This window comes from Suncus etruscus, chromosome 2 (assembly GCF_024139225.1).
Source record: "Suncus etruscus isolate mSunEtr1 chromosome 2, mSunEtr1.pri.cur, whole genome shotgun sequence".
Taxonomy (NCBI): domain Eukaryota; kingdom Metazoa; phylum Chordata; class Mammalia; order Eulipotyphla; family Soricidae; genus Suncus; species Suncus etruscus.
This window is the reverse complement of record NC_064849.1, coordinates 140,136,092-140,157,987: the sequence shown is the minus strand read 5'-3', so window position 1 is coordinate 140,157,987 and position 21,896 is coordinate 140,136,092. Positions and strand designations below refer to the sequence as shown.

The window sequence follows — 21,896 nt, the reverse complement described above, 5'->3', positions numbered from 1 at the left end:
GCTGCATTTTATTAAGTATGACTAATAGAAACACAATATAACCTATAAAATTTCTCGGTCATTTACTTTCTACAATTTAAGTATCCTAACATCACAGTGCCATAAAAAATTGCCAGTCATTCTCTAAATAATTTAGATCTTACATAGGAAAATAAAATCGAAACCTTAGTGTCAAGGTATCTGGATGTCCACACAAAAACACTAAAATCTCACAAATATAAAATCTATTTACATATTCACAACTTTTTATTTTATAATGATAAATTAGATTTAATTTCTATTGAGTACTTCTAATTTGCTTCTGCCTGACATGAAAGTTTGGGTCATACTTATTCTATGATAAAGTTTATTTTAATGAAACACAATTAAGCATATATTTTTCATCAAAAAAGAAATTCTCACTGAGATATACATAACCTAAAAATAGATTCTAGGAAAATTGTCATCTATTTGCCCATCTGTTTTTTACAAATTCTTTTGAAATATGATAAGATTTCTATAATACTGTCATGTTCAAAGGATAAATTATACCATGTGTAACTTGCTGAAAACTCCAATATTGTTATTAGAGTCTGTACATTTATATTGTAATATAAAAAGACATGTAAATATGATATATTAATATAGGTACATAAATATATAAATAGAATATAAAAGTCTCATAATATAAGAGTCTATACTAAGATATAGATACAAGTATCAGATGAATGATATCAATGAGTGATGTGATAAAATGATCATGTATTATACTTACATGGTATTAATTATGACATATTAGCAGTTTTATTTATAATTATGAAGGGAAACATTCATATTTATTCTAAAATTATGTGTGATGGTCTTATTAATAATTTAGTGAGTGGTATTGGCAAAAGTAGGCAAACACTAGGAATAAATTCACACATAAATGTTTAGTATTGACAGAAGTAACACAAGAGAGCACAGCAAAGAGGAAAAAGTAACTTGTTTACAACAACAATGGGTATTAAAATTAAAAAAATTTGTACTTGTTTTCTTACCTTAGAAAATACATAGAAACTCAATTAGAGATGGTATAAAGGTATAGATAATGTGTATGTATATATATATAAAAAGAGAGAGGAATTGAGAGAGAAAACTGTAAAACATTTAAAAAACAACAGAATTTCTTTATGACTTTAAAATAGTTGACCATTCTTAAGATAAAAATTAGTTTGAAAAATGGAACAAAATGAATATTTGCTTATTTAGAAAAATCAGAGTTATAATAAAAAATACAAAATGGGGTATGATATTTACAACATATCTAAGTATCAAGGATTAGCAATCAGAATATATTTCTATAAGTTAAGAAGCAGCACATTCAAAACATAAGCAAAATACAGGCACAGAAACTTCACAAAAGAACTATAAATAACATGTAAGCATATAAAAATATATTGAGATAAAAAGAAATCAATATAATTAAACAACAAGAAATAAATATTCATACCCACCAGATAGGTAAAAATTTCAAAGTCCGAAAATACCCAATGTTGAGAAGAATGTAGAATACAGGATCTCTCACACATTGTTGGTGGGAGTACAAACTAGTACAACCATTTTGGAAAGTAATTTGGCATTTTCTAATAATTTTGAAGATATATAGACTATTATTCAGCAACTTCACTCCCGAAAAATCCCTATAAAATCTCAGAAAATCTACCAGGAACAAATTCCGAAATGTTCATAAAAACATTATTATTATAAAAACAAAAACACAGACAATAACCCAATTTCCCAATATTAAGAACTGGTGAATAAAGTGTTGTATAGTTATAGTTATACAATGAAATGGTACACAGCAGCAAAAATAATGACATACAACACATGCATGAACATAGATAAACCTCACAAACACAATACCAGACACAAAAAATCATACAGAATAAAGTTGAGAAATATACAAAACTAGTCATTTATTTTGTATCAATGCAAGTTTGTATTATAATAATGAAGAAAATTGAGCCATTATTTCAGGTAAAAACTAGGGAATAAATAATTTGGATTAGATGAAATTGAAGGATGCATTAAAAACATGTAGATAGTATTATTAAGGGCTTTTTAAAAAAACAGTTTGGTATATGTCATCTCTATCTACAAACATTTCATAATAGTAATAATTTCTTTTTATTATAAAAAGCATAAATTTCTTTGTCTAAAGATATTTGATCTATCTGAAATTTAAAAAATTAGCATCTTTTATAAAAATATTTTATATATATTATTTAAAAATATTTATAAAATTTTTACTATTGGAGTATTGATTAACAAAGAATTAAGTCTACATAAATATCAAGAAGTAAGAAGAAGAAACACAAGCTCTATCTGTTTATATTTTCTCCTTTAATTAAACTCACAATTTAATAAACTCTTTCCCCATTGACAAATGTTTGAAACCTTTTTAGCCTACAGAGCAGTAGGTTCTCAACCTGAGGCAGTTTTCTCCATTCATTCCCTCCCTAGAGACATTAACAATATCTAGGGATAGCTAAGGTTCCCACAAACAGATGAGGAGGATGAGGTCTGGAGAATGATGCAGCTGGATTTCAGTCCACAGAGGACAAAAACATTACTAACCTTTCTGAATGTATAGGCCAGGACCCCTTACCAAAGAATTATGTGCCCCAAATATGTCCTTCTATTGTGAAAACTCTGCTTTAGGGAAACATAACATGGGAAATAAATGAGTGTTTTGATTATAAAATGAAAATCATTCTTTCTAGGACTAATCAGAAATCTAAGATGACAAACATGACTTTTTGATAAAGACAAACAGTTCATTAAAGACATATTGCACTAGAAACACAAAAAACAGCAAATAATAACTTATTTGCTATTTTTGCAAATCCCATCACAGAAGTGATGAAGTAACGTAACATATACATAGTTAGAAAAGCTGCTCAAATAGAAAGAAAATTCAGAATAAACTCTAGGTAAGAGAATTTGAGTGTAAAATTGTCACAGTTAAAAAGAGAGTTTTACCTGAGCTTTGTGTATCTTAGTATCCTCATTATTTTAATAGATCTTTCATTATTGGTGTGTCTTTCATAAAATACTTATAGTGGACACTTTTTATTAATTTTATATTCAAAGACAATTGAATTTTGTCTATGTATTTTGTCCTCTTGCTTGAGGAAGCTAATTTTCTAAATTTTAAAATTTTATCTGTTTAATGTCAACTAAACAAATCTCATTATGGAACTTAAATTTAACAATAAAATTTACAGAACAAACTTTTTAAATTTAATTTCTTGAAAGCATTCCTGACACTCAGAGAATGGCTCTTAGGTCACATTGGCTCATAAGCAAATTTCTAAGAACAAAAGGTGAAAATGCATAAGAAGACCAGGCAGTTGAAAACAAAGGAAAAAGTGGACTACAATGAACTGAAGCCCACATTAGAGAGAGCACTGGTTTTTAAGTCAAATACTTTAATTTGTAGACAAGTGCAAACATGAGTCAAAAGGTATCAACTGTCCTTAATTTAGTTGAATAAATGGGTTACTCTATTCTATAGTCAATTTTAAAATACCAGCATGTGATTTTTAACACTCTATTAAAATTAATAGATCTATGGTTCTTATTTTCTGTAAGTTACTGAGGAGTTTTACTACAAAATGCTCCTCTGTTAATACAAGCACCTGAAATCTATAGTGAAAGTATTACTGAAAGCAAATTTTTCTCTTATATTTGAAGAATCAAAGATTTCAAAAACAAAAAAATAAAATAAAATATATTTTTGAGGAACCAGACCCACTGACACTCAGGGGTTTACTCCTGGCTATGTGCTCAGAAATCACTTCTGGCTTGGGGAACCATATGGGATGCCTGGGGATAGAACTGTGGTCTGTCCTAGGTAAGCACATGCAAAGCAAATGCCCTACCACTTGCGCCACCGCTCTAGCCCCCAAAGAGAAAATATTTAGTCTGTAGTTTAATGAGTGAATCTTAGTATTTCTGAACTCAACAACTTAAATGCAAATTAACTACACATTATTAATATATGATCATTACCTGTTCCTTTCTTGCAGGTATAAGTAAGATGGTAATTGCAAGGAACATCATTCCACTGACCATTTTCATGCCAAATAATTACAACACAGTCTTCTCCAGCAGAAAAAAAGCTGTCTGGCTGATTAGGTCTCCAGTTCTCATATTGCTATAAAAGTGAAGGGAAAAAACAGCTAATTACTTAATATCTAAAGTTAGTTTAAAATTGCCATCTACAGAGCTAATAAAAATAGAGGTTAACTTAGGCAAATCATAGGTCCAATAAGCAATCACAGACTAGTTGGAAGCATATGAAACTATAGGAAAAAAAATCAGTAATACAAAGTCTCAAAAAGTTCCCGCTCTTGGACATCATTATTCTACTAAAATTCTATCCTAAAAATAATCAAATAGAGGGACATTTTATTTAAAATACTATTTATACAACTAATAAATTTAAACAACCTAAAATGTGTTAAACTGGAAAAATAAAGGAATATTATGTATTTCATTACACACTCTGCTCATGAAGAGTATATAAGGGTATAAAGAAAATTATAAAAGCAGTGTTTGATTAAAATTAAAAAGCAAGATGTTAAAAATACACAACACAAATGTTATACATACTCTAGGTGCAATGATGTTTTTGTGTACGAAAAAGGTCAAAAGAAAAAGAAGTAAAATATTATCAAATTTATATTTGATTCAAATGGGACCAAGAGAATACTTTCTCTACATATTCTTACACATTTTCTAAATTTCCTAGAGTGAGCATGAACCATTTTCTGAATCAGTAAATGAAAATTATAAGATGATCAGAAAAAAACATACCAACTTCTTAGCCAGCAATTTAAAAAATCTAACTCACAATCACTTGCCCATCTCACTCGACCACCATTTACTTTGCATCCTGATATAAATAACGGTCTCATTTTTACTCTGACACAAGAGTCAGATTCCATGCCACAGAAATGATTCTTGGGGCTTAAAGAGCTCAGACTCATACCTCTGGCAAAAGATTTCACTGCTTTTGGTGGAAATTGCATTTGGCTTGCAACAGTGATTTAAAACGTGTGTTCTGTGTTGTTGCTTGGCAGAGCTCTGGCTTAATGGTGCAGGACCAAACTCTAGGTTTGTGGTTTTTACAAGAATGTCAGATACCCACAGGCATGTCACACTATTACCTCATATCTGATAGCTCCATTGTGGGGATTTATTTTGGCAAGGAGACTTTGATTTTGCTCCATGTTATTGCCAAAGTGACTTAGCAAAGGAAACCCCAGCTTTCTGAACAACTTTCTTTGTTTCCTCCTAAATTCTTTACAGCCTTACTTAACATCACTTTCTGGGAGAAAGAGTATGAAAATAAATCTTTGGCATTAGGTTCAGCGATATGTATTTTCACTGAAGTGCTCTGTTAGGAAGAAATCTGACCACAAGAAATTTAAGAATTTAACAAAGCTTTTTTACATAGCCAGAAATGCAGGTTCACAGAATGAGTAGAAAAAATGACCCTATTCTTTTTGGGATTACAAGCAAACATTCTGGGTAGTCTCTCCTAGATCAATCTTTATTCTAGAAGTAGATGACTAAGAATTTTTTTCAAAAAATCCATCACAATTTTGAGAGAATTTATTTCAACACCATTGGTTTAAATGCTGTCCCTGCCTTTTTATATTTGACTAGATATCAGAACCTAACTTTTCCCATCACAGCCCCCATACTATTGTTAATTTCCTCAAGAGCCAAAAATTAGATAACTCTTTTGCCTGGAAGAAAAATCCTATATTACTTTAATGTTTATTTTTTTCTGATAACAAAGTGTGACATGAATTTCCATTATTTTACATAGAAAAAAGTGAACTAAGATATAAAACAATTCTTGTCTTACATAAACAAACTTCTATTTTAGTAAGTATATTATTATGGTTAATAAAAAATTTTTGGTTCTATACAGTAGATGATAATGTTACTATATTTTAGAAGTCAGATCAAATACTTAATGTTCTATATCTGTTTAAAAAAGGGCACAGAGAGAGTTCAGTGTGAAGGATTTGTGTCTTGTTCACAGCACCCCAACTTTGATTGCTGGTACCATATCTGGTTCCCTGAGTACTGCCAGGAGTGGTCCCTGAGCACAGCTGGATACGGTAGCCAAATAAAATAAAAACAAAAAGACATCCATTTCAATTAAATTGAATTTAGTAACTTTTCAGCTATTGTTTCCATCTCCTTTTCCTCTAATTAGATTCAAACAAGTCAGATGCCAGAAGCATAAAATTAAGTTTCAAAAATTATATTTTATAATCCATCAACTAAGTACATGAAAATTGTCTCCACAAAACCAGAGAATTCATTTTGAACCAGTTCTAATATTGACAGAAAAACTCAGAGCAGACTAGACCTATTCTTCAAAATCTAACAAAGTTTATAACTGCTCAAGTTATTTTTCTCCAAATAATAAATATTTTATTGTTTACAAATTTATGTCTGGGCCAGAGAGTTAATACAGGGATAAAACATTTATTTGTCTTGGATGTGGCCCACCCTGGTTTAATTCTGGGTTCCTCATGTTTCTATAGGAATGGTCCATTAAGCCCCACCAGAAATGACCTCTAGTGTGGAGCTAGGATAACTTTTAATATCCCTGGGGACAGACCCCAATTCAAAATAAAACAGTATTACAAGTTAAAGAGAGAACTCTTGTGCTAGTCTCTGGCACTCACTGAATTTCCCCATTGCTAAAATCCTTCACCTTTAGAAACTTCCCTCAACTCAATTGATCAAAAAGGGACTGAAATGATTTTTTGCATTCTGAACTGAAGTAGTTTCTGTCATAAAAGATTGGATATAGAGCATATGGTATATATTCACAATGGAATACTTTTCAGCTCTTTCTGAAAAGAGAACATTTTACCTTTGCAGCAAAATGAAAGGCACTTCTGGGAATTAGGTGAAGCAAAATAAATTGGAGAGAAAGAAGATATAAGTATATGATGAATTTGCCCATGTGTGCAATATAAGGATGAAAAAACTGATGAACAGACTACAAAATAAAAATAAATAAGCAGACATGGCAGCAAACAAACTAAGGCTGTATCTAGCAAGAAGAGAAGTGTGTGACTACATGTGTAGGAAAGATAAGAAAGAGCAGTATCCTTCAGAATTTGGGAGGGAATAAAAATAAATAAAATACAGCAAACCTGGTTTGACTTACTGGCATATGGTCCCAAACATCACCCCAGGCATGATCCCTGGGTGTTGAACCAGGTATAAGCCCTGAACACCACTTGATGTAGTCCCAAAACCAAATAAAATAAACAGAATGTATGAGAGTTATGCTCTCCTCCATTAACCTTTCCAAGTAAGTATACACTTAGATTCAGTCAACAGGATGGGAATAAGGGAGAGAAAGAGGGAGAGGGAGAGAGAGAGGGAGAGGAAGAGAGAGAAGGAGAGGGAGGGGGAGAGAGGGAGGGAAAGAGATAATGTATAGGAAGGAGTAGATAGTCTAGAAAGGCTATCAACAACACTGACTTTAGACAGTGTTTAAGGCGGGTCTGATTTAAGTAGGGTCTAGAAATCCCAAGTGTCATTCAAGGGTACCAGAGAATCTTTTATCTTTCAAAAACACAACACATAGACATGATAACAGCCTAAATATTTAACTCAACAGAAAAATAGAATCAAAATCTTGAACAAAATAGACAAAAATGTAACTAACTAATCTTTTCCTTAGGCAGAGATGGATTTATTGCCTTTATTCTAAGGCTAAAAGGGCATCACTTCATAAATAATCACACATCAAAATCAAAGAAATTTCACTTTAGTTTTGTGCTCAGAAGTCGCTCCCGGCAGGACCGTATGGGATGCCTGGATTGGAACCAGTTCCTGTCCTGTGTTGGCCATTTGCAAGGCAAACGCCTTACCACTTGCACCACCACTTCAGCCCCATATTTAAAATTTTTAAGATGATTCCAAAACTTCCAAAAATAATAAGTGAACATTCCATTCCTTCTACATTCTACTTACAATCTTTTTTGTTTCCTCTTTATAGAAAATAAAAATAAAGAATTTTCACAGACATTAGATGAAAGTAAAGATCATCTGCTTTGAAAGTCATAAATTCAAATTTCTCAAACTGAGTAGGGCATTATCTAAGACCTTTAGGGACACCCCATTCACAGAACTGCGTAGCATATAAATCCTAACAATAAGTAAAATTGAGACGATCCAAAATAGTTAATTAGCAAAGTAGATAACAGAGCCCTTGAGATGGGTCAAACTTGAGAGCTAATCAAATAAATCTTATATATTTGACAAACCACCAGGTATAGTTCAACTGTGTGCCTGAGCAAAAAGTGTAAATGACTCTGTGGCTCTCACGTGTGATTGAAACAGCAAATATTGAGTCAGTAACTGCCAAATGCCAAACTATCATCTGCCCACCCATATAGTTAGCTAAAGGTTTTCAGTTTAAATGGAGTCACCTTTATTATTAATAATTCACTATAATTTAGGTCATCTGAAATGGCCAATTGAAGGTTCCATGTTGGGAAACTATTACAAATTTTTCCAAGCACACTCAACAATTAAGCCCACACATTCCATTGAATAAAGCAGTTTTTGACATTAGCGCAGCACAGCTATGCTATGACATAAAATAATATAACAGTTGGGAAACTTTACTAGAGCTTCCAGCTATAATTGAGAGTGTTTTTTTATGAATAGTGCACTCACTTACCTACTTACCTACTCACTCTTTACCTACTCTGCCCTCCCTACAAACACTATATTAATTGCTATAAAATATTTACATAAGGAAAATGAAAGTATCAAATATGTTACCAAGGAAACCAGGCAAGAAACCTTTCCAACCTCTCTCACTGCAATAATGTAAAGATGAGGAAAGGTGGGTTTTAATACAACCACTTCACAGTAGCTTCTATTTTACTAAGGAATAATTCAATTATAAAATTTCTTTTGCATTAAGATAATTTTATCTAACACTCATGCTCACAATGTCACTAAAATTTTTTAATTAGAATTTTGAAACTCAAAGCTATAGAAAAGGAAAGAATTGTATGGACGTCTGAAAATGTGAAGTTCTGAGATGCAAAACATAATATGGCCACTAGGTGGTGATAGCCATCCATCATTTTATTGTAAATTGCCAGGAAAGTCAAATCATAGAATTTAGAATCCTCCAAAAGTACGTTTTTAAGTGGACCTCAGCTAAACAACTTAATTATATTTACCAACCTGATTACATTTATACATATATTTACCAATATATGTTTTTACTCCAGCTGGAGATAAAAACAGGTAAGCTTAGAACAAGGCAAAGGCCCTGCCTGCTATACTATTTCTCCTGCCCCTTGTTTGTGTTTTAAGGCTAGTTTTAACATAAACTAACAATACCTCCATAAAATAAATTGTCAAATATTTGCCTGAAGGTCTCAGAGATGAGCAGGACATAAATGCCTATGTATGCACATGAATGTTTCTGGCGAAATTTCATTAGTTTATTTTAAGGTTAAACATTTATTAGAATTAGTTAGAAAATCATGATACCTATATGGAAAATTTACTTTTCTCCATTTATCACCTGAGTACAACACTGCCTCACCTATGTTCCTAGAACTTCAAATAAAATCCAAGGCTGTTAAGGAAAAGGATAAGCAGATAACCACAAACCTTGGTTAAATTCCCAATAGAAAACACTCTGCCAAGATTTCCTGTTTGAAACATTTGCTAAGAAGTCACCTTTTCTCTATTAAAAAAAAAAAAAAAAAAAGTGGAGGGGACGTCTCAGAAGAGCCAAACAGGGTTAACATCAGCCTCTCCTAACACAGGTCAAGTGGTTATCTGAAAGGCTGAAATCAAAACATTTGCTCTTAAAATGCCTTTTTTCCCCCCTTGGATGTCTAGAGCACACAATAGGATTTATCTACAGTCTGTGGGGTGCACATCTGACTTTGTTTTATTTTTTAACTAGTGAGGGGCAAAATAACCTCCATGTGAGGAAGTGATACTCTCTTTTGATCTTATTACTTCCTTAAGGTTACCCTGGCCCAAGCCCTTATTTGTTTATATCTCAGGAAGAGCTGAGCAGAGTCATTTGCTAATGGACAGTTAACAGACTGGGGCAGGGCAGCTTTGTTTCAAAGGTGAAAAAAGTTTCTCCTATTTGGTGTCTCTGCACTAGGCAGTCAGCAGGAGTCCGTGCCTCCAAATATGAATACGCTGAAGGGAAGAAAAATTAAGTTAGGTCTCCCGATAATTGTTCAAGTGGCAATGTGCCCATTATTTTCAGAGCTGGCAAATCTCTGCAGGAGCAATGATCTGCCAGCTCTTGAGCACAGCACTAATCTTGTGTAATAGTATGAGCTCACTGCCCTACAAAGCGGTAATTATCAACAGCATTTTCTGAAGGATGTGAGCTTCTCCCACTGTGAGACCACTTGGAGACAGGCCCCAGGCAGAGAGTCCCCAGAGCCCCTCGCATTTAATCCCATCATGAGCAGTGCCAGTGGGCTCCCTCGCCCCAAACTTGTTTGCACAGGTCTTCTCTCAGGAAGTGCTAAGAATTCAATGGTAGGACTGTCAAATGTATTCACCCTTTGGAGGCTTCTTCATGCAAGACTTAAAGTAATTAGCAATTACATTTAAATATCTGTATGTGATGCTAAATTTTGCATGGAGTTCTGTTGGGAAGGAACAGCTACACAGAAACTTTTTTTTATCCCTTTCCTCCCTCCTTCTCTTCTGTCTGTCTGTCTCTGTCTCTTGTCTCTTTCTCTTTGTCTTTCCTAATACTGTTTTTCCAGCTGTTTGGCTGCCACTACCTACTTTTCTGCCCTCAAGTTAAAGCAAGGTGGAGAGGAGGGGTTTGTGTTCTGAAGCTACTCTATGACTCATTAGATTTCACACATAGAGTCAGAAGAAAGAGTTCTTGGTTTCAAATCAAACTGAACCACAAACACCAGTGAAAATATCCATTAAGAGCTCGGTGGTTTTCTGCAAAAAAAGAGGCAGAATTCTTCCATTCATGAGTAATGTGCTAAAGGATAAGGAAACAGTATATGTTTTCCTTGGCTTTAAGGTTAATAGAATGAAGCCTGTAAGATTTAACCTAATCAAATTAATCTTGATATGCAATGTTACTTATTCACAGACAAGTGCCATTTGATTTAGAAGCAAGAATGACATTTCAGCCAACACACATTCATTCATCTAAAAATCCTTTATACAAGGCTTTCTTTTAAGGTATTCATGCAGAAGGAGCAAAATTTAAATTTGGTGTTGGAGATGGTGTGTTATATTGTATTCTGCCAAATCACATGTAGTCTTTACAAGGGAGCAGAAACCTACAAACAAGTTTAGAAAACACTAGGAATTAGTTAATACTGGTGAGTTTCTTTGCAATGGCAAATGGGAGATAGTAGAAGGACAGAAGCCTTTGTGTTTATAAAGGGATAAGAGCATTCATTCTTTTTCTTATTCATGAGAAAAGAATAATGGTCCATGGCCTATGATTTGTTGCTCCTTTCCTTTCCGTGAAAGGTCTCTTCCTGAATTAAGGGCTATTTCTTTATTATTTCTATCATTTTGAAAGCTACTTTTTCTCACAATAATTTGCTTGACAGGCTAATGTGTTTGTTTATGAAAAGGGGACTTTTGTATTTAAAGTCAAGTCCACAACCAATCTGGCTCTTTTCATGAATCAGCTCCAACCAAGAGGATGGGTGGGGTGTCCTGAAGCATTGCCTGACCAGCTAGCCAGAGCTGTTCGGGTTATCAAAACTGTTGGATAGGTCTGGATGGTAGGCAGAAAAGCAAAATATTTTTTTATCTCCAGAAATATTTTTTTGGGGGTCACACTCGGCAGTGCTTAGGGGTTACTCCTGGCTATATGCTCAGAAATCGCTCCTGGCAGGCTCGGGGGACCATATGGGATGCTGGGATTCGAACCACCGACCTTCTGCATGAAAGGCAAACACCCTACCTCCATGCTATCTCTCTGGCCTCCTCCCGAAATATTTTTAAAAAGGCATATATATATATATAATTATATAATATATAATGTATATTATATATAACTTATATACATATATATAACTTATATATTTATTTATGTAAAACGGGGATTTTATCATTTATATTAGAACCATCAAGAGGTTAAGATGAGTTGGTCAGAGCCAAAAAAATTAGGACATTTATGGATCTGTGATTTAAGAACTTGTTTAAAAACTTTCTAACTAGATTCAGAAAAATGCTGAGGAGAAAACATCTCCCTGCTTTTTCCAAACAGTAAAGCACAGAAAAAGTCCTAGAAAGCTGACAAGCTGGAATCTCTCTGCACTCAATATGGAGCACAAAGTAGAGGCAGTTGAGATCAAAGCGTCAAGGAGTTAGAGAAAATGTTTCTTAAAAACATAGCTGAGAGTAAAATCAGTATTTTTGTGTTGTTTGTGTTGTTGTTCTTTCCAAATAAACCAAACATTCTAAAAGTTCTTCAACATGCTAAAAGAATCAGATGTCTGTTATGCCCTTTCCTGCTACTCCAAACAAAGCTCTCTAAGGCAATACGTTCCACCTCTGAAGGAACAACTTCTGATCCACTGAAGCCTCATTACCTGGAGTGAAGGATAAGTGGATATACAAAAGGTGAAAAAGAAAAAAGGGCTTACAAGACCATGGAGAATTCCCCTAGTGAGAATTTTATTCATGGGGGCGGGGGAATAAAAGAGAGGAGAGGAGAAAATAAGAGGGTGTCTACTTTAAATCTCCTTTCTGCAGGCTAATTTTAAACTCCTGGCTGAGGAGACGTATTATAAAAGTGATTTGATTAAAGATGTTCCAGCAGGTCCCTAATTGTTAACACTCTATTGTCTGTAGATCAGAAAAATGTTGTGAAAATGTTTTTATAGGTAGTTATTAAGTAGAAAAATATAAACTATTTATCTCTTTAAATGTATATGTATATACATACACACATTATTTTTTATATCTGGTTTCCCCTATACCTGAAAGAACAAACCTTGAGGGTAATAAGTGAACTAATGAATAATAAGATTTTTTAAAGTAATTTTTCTTTAGAAAGCATACTAAAATAATATATGCCTATCTTGAGGAGGGAAAAATGTTTCTTCAAAGTTCCCTAAAACTTCCTGAAAAACCTGCCCTATAAAATTCAAGTTTATGGCAGCAGATGGTGACTTTTGTTTTACTTTTTTCCCCCACAAAACGTATTTCCAAATGTAATCTTAAAACAATCAAGAATAAAATTAACATCGTTTACAATACAAGCATCTGTATTTCTTTGATTAATAACTTTTGCAAGATGCTTTATCTTCAGCTCTATACTTCTGACTTGAAATTATTTCCTCTTTTCACCATAATTGAAAACTCTCCTGTTCTGTTTTAATAGTTTTCATCCTGGTTCAAAGCAAAATTTTAAAATGAGGCTGTGTGTGTGTGTGTGTGTGTGTGTGTGTGTGTGTGTGTGTGTGTGTGTGTGTGTGTGTGTGGTGCTTACATTGGAAGCTTGTATTCTATGAAGTATAACTCATAACTCACATCCTCAAATTCTAAAATACTTAATTTACACATAAAATATTTTAAAAAGACCAGAGCAAATGATAACACAGGGGATAAGGGACACATGTTACATGAGGACTACCCTAACTAAATTCAACCCACAGTCAAGCCCACACAGTCTTTCCTCGAATATTTTAAGTCATGGGTGGCCCTGGAGGTTTCTAAGTACATCCAGGGTGGCCCAGATAATACCCAGAACAGCACTGTGTCCATGGGCCCTCACAATAAACTTTTAGTTGAGCTGGCAAAGATGAGTTGGTGCGGTGACCCCAAGCACCTTTGGGGAAGCTCAAAAGAAATAAAAAAGGTCATAAATAAATTCAGTCAAAACAACTGTTCATTTCAAAGTCAAGAGAGAACAGAGAAGTTGGAGCCATTGTACAATGAGTAAGCATTTGCTTTGCTCCTGGCTGACCCAGGTTCCATCCTCCACAACCGAAAAGGTTCTTTCTTCTGGATGGTCACCAAGAAGTGATTCCTGAGTGCAAATCCAGCAGTAATTCCCCAGCTTCTCCAGGTGTGGCACCACAACAAAAGGTAACAAGATATGTTGAACAATGAATGGCTAATATCATTCAAAAAAATTTAAGTATCGTTTGTTGCTTGTTTTTGGGTCACAGAGGTCATGCTTAGAGGTTATTCCTGGCTCTATACTCAAGAATCAGTCCTGATGGACAGATCATTTAGGATGCCAGGGTGCCAGGGATCAAACCTGGGTTAGTTGCTTGCAAGGAAAATACCCTACCTGCTGCACTATCACTCCAACCCCACTAAAGTTTTTTTTTTTTCCTGTCAACTGCTTCTACTAGAAAAACAAAGGTAAAAGGATACCTCCCTACCTCTGAAAGCTCATTGTCAGGACAGGAACCCCAGAGGGGTCTGTAGTAGGAGGTATGACCAAAGAATTATAGAGAGACTCAGTCACACTCAGCCCACAAGTGCTTGAGGAAGGAGATTCTTTGCTCATTGAAGTATCCATGAAATTATTCTATGAAATTATGGCAAGAATCAAGAACATTCTAAGCAGTAGGGTGTAGTATAAATGTAAACTTATACTAAGTATAAGCAAAGACATAGTATCATGTAATGTCTTACTTATACCAGGAACTGAGATGCCAAAGCTTAAGAAGTGGAAGGTGGAATTGGTAGATCCTATGTGCCAAACTAATAATCAGAACTCTATATTGAAGACTGTAGAAAGACACTGAAGAACTTGGAGAAGGGAGTAATAAAGGTCACAGAGAGGGAGAGGGGGAGGAAGAAGGGGGTCAGGGTCACAGGTATTGAAAAACATATTTGAGAGAAAACACTCCAGACTAGCCATTCATTTAACAACAGGTTAAGGAAAAAACTTAAAAGTCAGCTAATAGTGTAGAAGCTAGATAAGAAGCATTTGTTTAAGTCTGCTAGCTTTAATGTGTATTTAACTTGGATAGTTTAACTTAGTGTCTTTGAAGACATGTCATGGTGACAAGTGAAGTAATTCATTACTAAAGTTATTTGTTAGGATTTCTATTCAAGCACTTGGGGCATTTCACATCAATAGTCAAGTTAAAGAATAACTCATTAGCAGAAAACCAAGTGACAAAGTGAATGTGTTCAGAGAAAATAACTTTAAAAGAAAACAAAAGGGTATGAGCCATTTTATTCAGGATTATATATTCATAAGATATCCGACAAGCACCCAATTTAAATTTAAAAGAAATAACAAAATTAAATGTTTGGTATTTTATTAATGAATTGTATTTATAGTCTATCTTAAGTTCAATAATGCAGAATGGGTTAAAAGTTGAACGTCAATTTAGATAACTCAGCTATTAAACTTGATTATTTTAGTATAAGAAGATAAAGTGAATTAATCTGGCTATAAATAATAGGCATCTTACATATGACATATTATGTAATTATTTTGCAAGAATATTTTTTCAATGAAACATAATTGTTTCAATGAAAATGCAAATGACACCTAAGATAAAGGTACTTGTTTTTACTGAATCTACCACTGAATAACAAAAGTTAATATCTGATAAAAATTAAGGTTACTTTTTTTTAATACTATTCGATCTCCCAAAATAGATAAGCTCTAGTAAATCTTTCCAACAACAACAGAATAGATGAGAGGGGGCAACTTCACTCTAATACATGAACTATGTCTTTAACATTGCACAGTCAAGTTAACACCATTTCCAAGGTAAGCAGATACCGCTTTTCCTGAGGAAGTATTTACTATCAGAGAAATTTTCAAAAGTAAGACATCTGAAGTAAACAGTGAAACAAAGGGTAACTTTTTTATTCAAAGGCCTACACACATGTGGAATACGTTAAGATGATGGTAGCTGAGGAGAGAACTACAAATGTGTTAAGACATACCTAAGCTGTTTGGGAAAGGAAGGATAAAGGAAAGGGTGGCTAAAAAGGCAAGCAAGTGGGCTAAAGATCAGTCAAATGGGAGGGATACACTGTGCTGGGCAGATGTTCATTTCTGGTCCAAAATATTCGAAGTCAAAGGTTACTCCTTTGTTCAATTTGTTTTTATACAAAGAATGAATTAAGAAGAAACCAAGGACCTGGTTTCTTCTACTTTGACTCATGTCATTACTTTGATGAACTTTGATTATTTACAGAATACATTTCCTGCTTCTCCAAACTTGAAGTTTTGACCTGATACTCTCCTTAATTACCCTGAGTATATCAGAGAAATATCAAAATTTCCTTTCTGTTATACTGCAAAAATCATTTATGAATTTGAGACCAAACTAGACTAAGAAAACAATAGTTTTTCAAAATATTTCCAAATTCACTCTACACTACTCCAAAAATCTAACTGACTTGCCTTAGCCTAGTGAATTGATAACTTCACCACTACATGGATGGTTTACTCTTGAATGACACCTGACAGAGAAGATGAATGTTTGAAGGTAGTCTTCAGACTTCACAGAGCTGCTCAATATAAACTAATACTGTTTCATTAACTAACCTTATTCCAGACACTGTGGGAAATAAAATGTACACAAGACACTCAATCCTTTGAACAGCTAAATTGTTAAAGGGAGACTAGAAGAAAACTAAAGTAACACAAGATGCTAAGAAGAAAACACAAATCAATTCTACATAACCAATGGGAAATAGTTTTGACTTAGTCCAGTTATTTCAGCATTTAGCCGATTGCAGACTTTACATATAGTAAACCTAGCCAAGTTCAGCCAGTCTAGGCTCAGGGCCAGAATATACAGGCACCCAGCCAATAGGTACACTTTGAGATAAACCTTTGTCTGGGTGTGCAAAGCATGATTGTCCTGCCAGAAAGGGCCACCTACATCCCCAATATTCTGTTTTTCATAGCAGAAAGGGGAACTCACATAGATCTGCAGTTTTCATAGGATATTTTTGTGGAAAAATTTATGGAAGTTTTAATAGCCAGTATCCTAGAAATGCAACTTATCCTATAGAAATAATGTATATATCAGACAAAGGAGACTTCATTAAATGCCTAAATCCTATAATAAACACTACATTACTATATTTAGGTATATAATCTATATAAATGTCAACATATTATGTAGCATATGCTAAATAATAAGTGATATCAAAATGATTTTAAAGGTTTATCTGTCTATAGTGATTAGAAAATATTCCTTCAAAAAAACACATGTGCCTATGGATATCACACTGATGGTTCAGGTACAGAATCAGCAATGGTTATTCTGGGTTAGCAGCTTAGCCTACCTGAGCTGTCTTTACCAGCAAAATGCCTAAATGTACCCTTAACATTGTTGTAGGGGAATAAACAAATGTGAAGTGCTTTAGTATAGTGCAGAGATGAACTGAGAAGGATGTCCAGAAAAGCCAAGATTTTCCTAGAGAGAGTAAACTTCCAAAAGCAGAGATTACTTTGGCATCCTTTCTAAGATGAACTTTACATCTTGCCAAATTCATTAACTCCCAATGAGTGGCAGCTAGTGAAAGAAATTTAAGCACCAAAGTAAGTCATGGAAAAGAGATCAAGACTTAATTTTTTAATTTTTATTCTTAAACTTATCCAATTTAAAATTTAATTTACACTCAGGTTTAGTTCAGTGGCTCCCAACTTTGGCTGCATTACAGAATCACCTGGGAGACACTTAGTGCTTTTCCCTTTAAAAAATCTGGCCTGAGACATGGGCATCAGCAGTTAATGACACCTCTCAGTTGAGTCTAAAAAGTAGTCGGTATCTAAAACCACCAATTTAACAAATGTCTAATGAATTAAATGTATGAGTTATTAATGGTGACTCAAAACAGCTTCATCAGTCCTGATGAAGTTTCCTGAAAAAATTCATTCTGGCCAACTCAAGGTTGTAGCCAGTATTTCCAAGCCATTCCTTTTATGTAACAAAGCTAAAGAAAAATGATTTAGGTAGTTAGCAATTTGAAAGAACAGAAATTTTCAAGATCATAATTGATCAATTTTTCTTAAGGTAGAAATATATGAGCTATTTTTATATTAATATCTTGATTTAAATACCTTGATTACAAATATGATGGAGCTATTTTGCTTATATAAAATGAGCCAACTTAGGCCAAGACTTGTAGAACAGTTAAAGTTTATGCAGCATATATATCTAACCCAGGATCAATAATATCACATATGCAGCATCTATTCAAGCCAGTTCGATAGCACAACAGGTACCACATGGTACCCTGAGCATATTTGGATGCAAGCTAGAGTCCCTGAGTATCAAAGGTATGTGACTATAAATCACCTACACCTACACCACTATTCCGGTATCTCTAGCATTGCAGGATCTGAGCTGAATTGTGTCCTCTAGACTTTGCTCTGAATTGCCAGTGGTATGTTGGGGCTTCCTCAACACTCCTGGGAAACAACTCACTCACAAAAGCCTCATGTTTGATAACAGATACCCAGTGCAATTATATAAGAAGGCAAGATATTTTAAGGTCCCTTCTTTACATTCTTTCTTTTTGTTTTGCTTTGAAACAATAACAAAGGTCTGAAAAATAGACTAAGATAATTCTGATTGATGCAGTTTTCCTGTTCAGTGTGAATCTCATGAACTCTATGTTTCTGAAAATTGCAGTGACTCCCAAGTTAGAGCAGTGTGAATAGAAATCTCTACTAGTGCATCTCTACCTCATAAGTAACCCTGTCTCCCAGTCAATCACACACTCTATAACATCCAATCAGTGCGCAGTACCAAGTTTCTAGAATTAAGGTATTTTTTATTAGCAACTTACCAATGAGCTGCCATCAGTCCAACGGAAATCATGTTCAAACATCTTGTCATTGAGGCCTATCCACTGATAATCATGGCCCAAGCCTAACAGAAGGGAAATAACACACGTAGTTTATTACCTTTTCTACCTATGGAATACAGGCCTCAAAAAAACCTTTTTTTTTTCAGAGTAAATCACACATCCTCTTTTCTGACCAGAGTTTTGTTGTTTGTAAAAGTGTCTCATAGTTCTCCCCCAATATAATTAGAACTAAAAGGCTAGCTTGCAGCTTCTGTGAAACATTCTGACATAAGTACTTTAACTATTTTTATCTTAATTATTTTTATTACATATCTCATGATAGAAACTATTCTTTTACATTACATCATTGGCAAAAATCCAGTGACCCAATAAACTATGCCAAATCATGACCACTATGTGTCTCACAGTAGAAGGCACAGATTTCTTCTCAAAGCATACAAATAACACCTATATCAGACCTTTCTACAAAACATGCTCAAAGATATTTCTTATAAGATAATATGAGTCACTGCAAGAATACCATGCATAAAAGTTATATGAACTTCTATCCAGAATGCAAGTTAACACATCAAACTCAAAGCATAGCAGCATCATGAGAACATAATTAATAGAACATCGAGCTTATTTCACAAGCAAAATCTTTTTCCATGTGTATTAACAATAAAAGAGCTAGCTACCTCCATTTTCTATAATATGTTATGAGGAGCTATTTTAAAATTCTGGTATTAGAGGGCAATAATGATGAAAGTAGGTTGGGAGGTTGCCTTGCATGTGGCCAACCTGCTCTCAACTCCCCCAGAATTGTATGTTTCCTGAGCCCTCCAGGAGTGATCTCTGAGTACAGAGCCAGGAGTAAGCCCCAGGCACTGCCAGTATGGCTCCCACACCCCTACAAAAACAACAAAAGCTACAATAAAAAGTTATGATGTCAAATTACTTTAGTTTTCAAACTTCATTAGTTCATATGAAGCCACATTTCTCTAGTCTAAAAGTATTTTTTCTCTGGTCTATAACAGTGCACTAGAATGATCCAAGAAATACTATAGTAGTATTGAGTACACATTCATTTTGCTCCACTTAAAGAAGACAGATTTCCAGGAAGTCACTGAGTGATTTTTTTTTCCTGCAAAGGAGCAGAAAGCCAAATAAATTTTGAAACCTCTGGTCTAAAAATTATAAGAAACTTGAATAATATCGAATTACTTTAGAGTATAAGACCTGATGCTGTTAATAATTTATTTTTAATGTGTTATAAAATTTAAAAAAAAATTTCTCTAATTTTAGACAATCTGTTCTTCTACTCAAAAAATGAGGCCAGAAGGTTAACAAGAAGAATTAGATTGATCAACAAGAAGTAACCAGTATCGGTATCAGTCAAAAATATTGATCAATAAGCAAGTTCATATTACAGCTTGTAGCAATGCTGCTCACAAGTTACAGCTGGCCACCCAAGCAATGTTTCTGTCATAGTCAAAGATTTCCCAAGTCAGGGAGGAGGCTCAAGAGAGAAGATTCCAAGTAGTTCAGAGATGAGGGGTTTAATAAGATTAATGGCAATGGAAAAAGCTACTTCTTTCCCTTAGATGTGAGAAAGCTGAGACCGTAAAGGGAGGGGAAGTTCAGGAAACTGTGCACAGGTGGTACATACGATTCACAAACATTTGTTCTTCGTGAGACAGAATACTGGTTAGATGGGCACCCTGCAGACGGCATTCCCTTTCAGCAGCATCCCACGTGCGACGATGAGCAAAGTATTTATAGCACTGTCCTTGGAATTTGTGCCAGCCATAGTCACAAGTCTCAGTGTCTGGGAGGAAACATGAGGTTTATTAAATTCTCCTTCATTGCTTAAGCTTGAACGGTACAGTCAGGTGTTAATAAAAAACCAAGCCAATGGCAATAGTGTCTCAAAGTAACATATTCATAAAATATGGTCCTGGTGACAAAAATAATCATGATTAAAAAGAGGCCCACTGATTCCTGTGACATGAAGGGCTGTACAATTTTTTGAAGGGGCAGTGGCTTTTTGCAATTTCCTTGATTGAAGCCAGTTTCAACAGAAGGGAAAATTGGAAGAGGAGACTGCCCAAATCTCTTAGTTTGCAGTGTCTATCCAGCCATTCAGGCTGATTCCTTACCAACAGGACTTTTCTAAAAAGAATCAGTCAAATGATAAGATAAGAATTTTGACTAAGAGGATTATGAATGCTTTGTTTGCACAAGGGCTTCAAAGACCAGTTATTTCCTACTTCCCAGGGTGATAGGTAGGTGGCCTTAGGTTTCTGTCAGATGAGATTTACAAAAAGAAAACATAGGGAGTTCTGGAAGGTAGTCAGAACTCTGTTTCCTTTTTCCCCAAAGGAATGGGAATAAGGTTAACACTCAATGCAACTGCACCAGAAATTTAAGAGACTTGTTTTATGTTGGTTTTGAGTTGTTTTTTTGTTGTTGTTCGTTTTTTTTTTTTTGGGGGGGGGGGGGGCATACCTGGTGATGCTCAGGGGCTACGCCTGGCTATGCATTCAGAAATAGCTCCTGGCCTGGGGGACCAGATGGGACACCGGGGGTCAAACCATGGCTATCCCAGGCTATCAACGACAAGGCAGATGCTTGCGTCACCACTCTGGCCCCAGAATTTCAAGATTTTTAAGAATGAAAAGCCTGAAGTTCTTTAACACTCTTTATTCATCAATACATATGTACATATATTTTTTCTCTTTTGCAACAAGCACATTATAACCCACATCCTGATATGATGAAAATATTTTTATGAATATTTAAACAATTATTATTGCCACATTTCATATTTCCACAAGAAAGAAGCTTGCTCCTAGCACCATATTCTCATTGGTAATCTCTCAGACTCATCCATTCAAAAGTAGAATTCAATGAGAGGTTTTAGATAATGCTCAATAGAAATAATTTTGATATTCACAATATCTATCTCAGAACATTACTTAAAACAATTATATGTAAAAGCTAAAAAAACTTGCCAAGTTTATAAATTTTAGCTTACAAATAACCAT

At 34.4% G+C, this 21,896-nt stretch overlaps 1 protein-coding gene across 2 annotated transcripts in view; it reads right to left on the bottom strand.

The window, feature by feature from the left end:
- The window catches only part of VCAN (versican), a 108,186-nt gene that overhangs the window by 2,425 nt on the left and 83,865 nt on the right, over positions 1-21,896 (bottom strand). For both annotated transcript variants that reach the window (XM_049766037.1, XM_049766036.1), the window contains 3 exons: positions 20,519-20,677; positions 18,850-18,932; positions 4,036-4,180 (listed from right to left, as the gene is read on the bottom strand). In XM_049766037.1, coding sequence (XP_049621994.1) covers positions 4,036-4,180; positions 18,850-18,932; positions 20,519-20,677 — 387 coding nt within the window. The remainder of the gene's footprint in view (positions 1-4,035; positions 4,181-18,849; positions 18,933-20,518; positions 20,678-21,896) is intronic.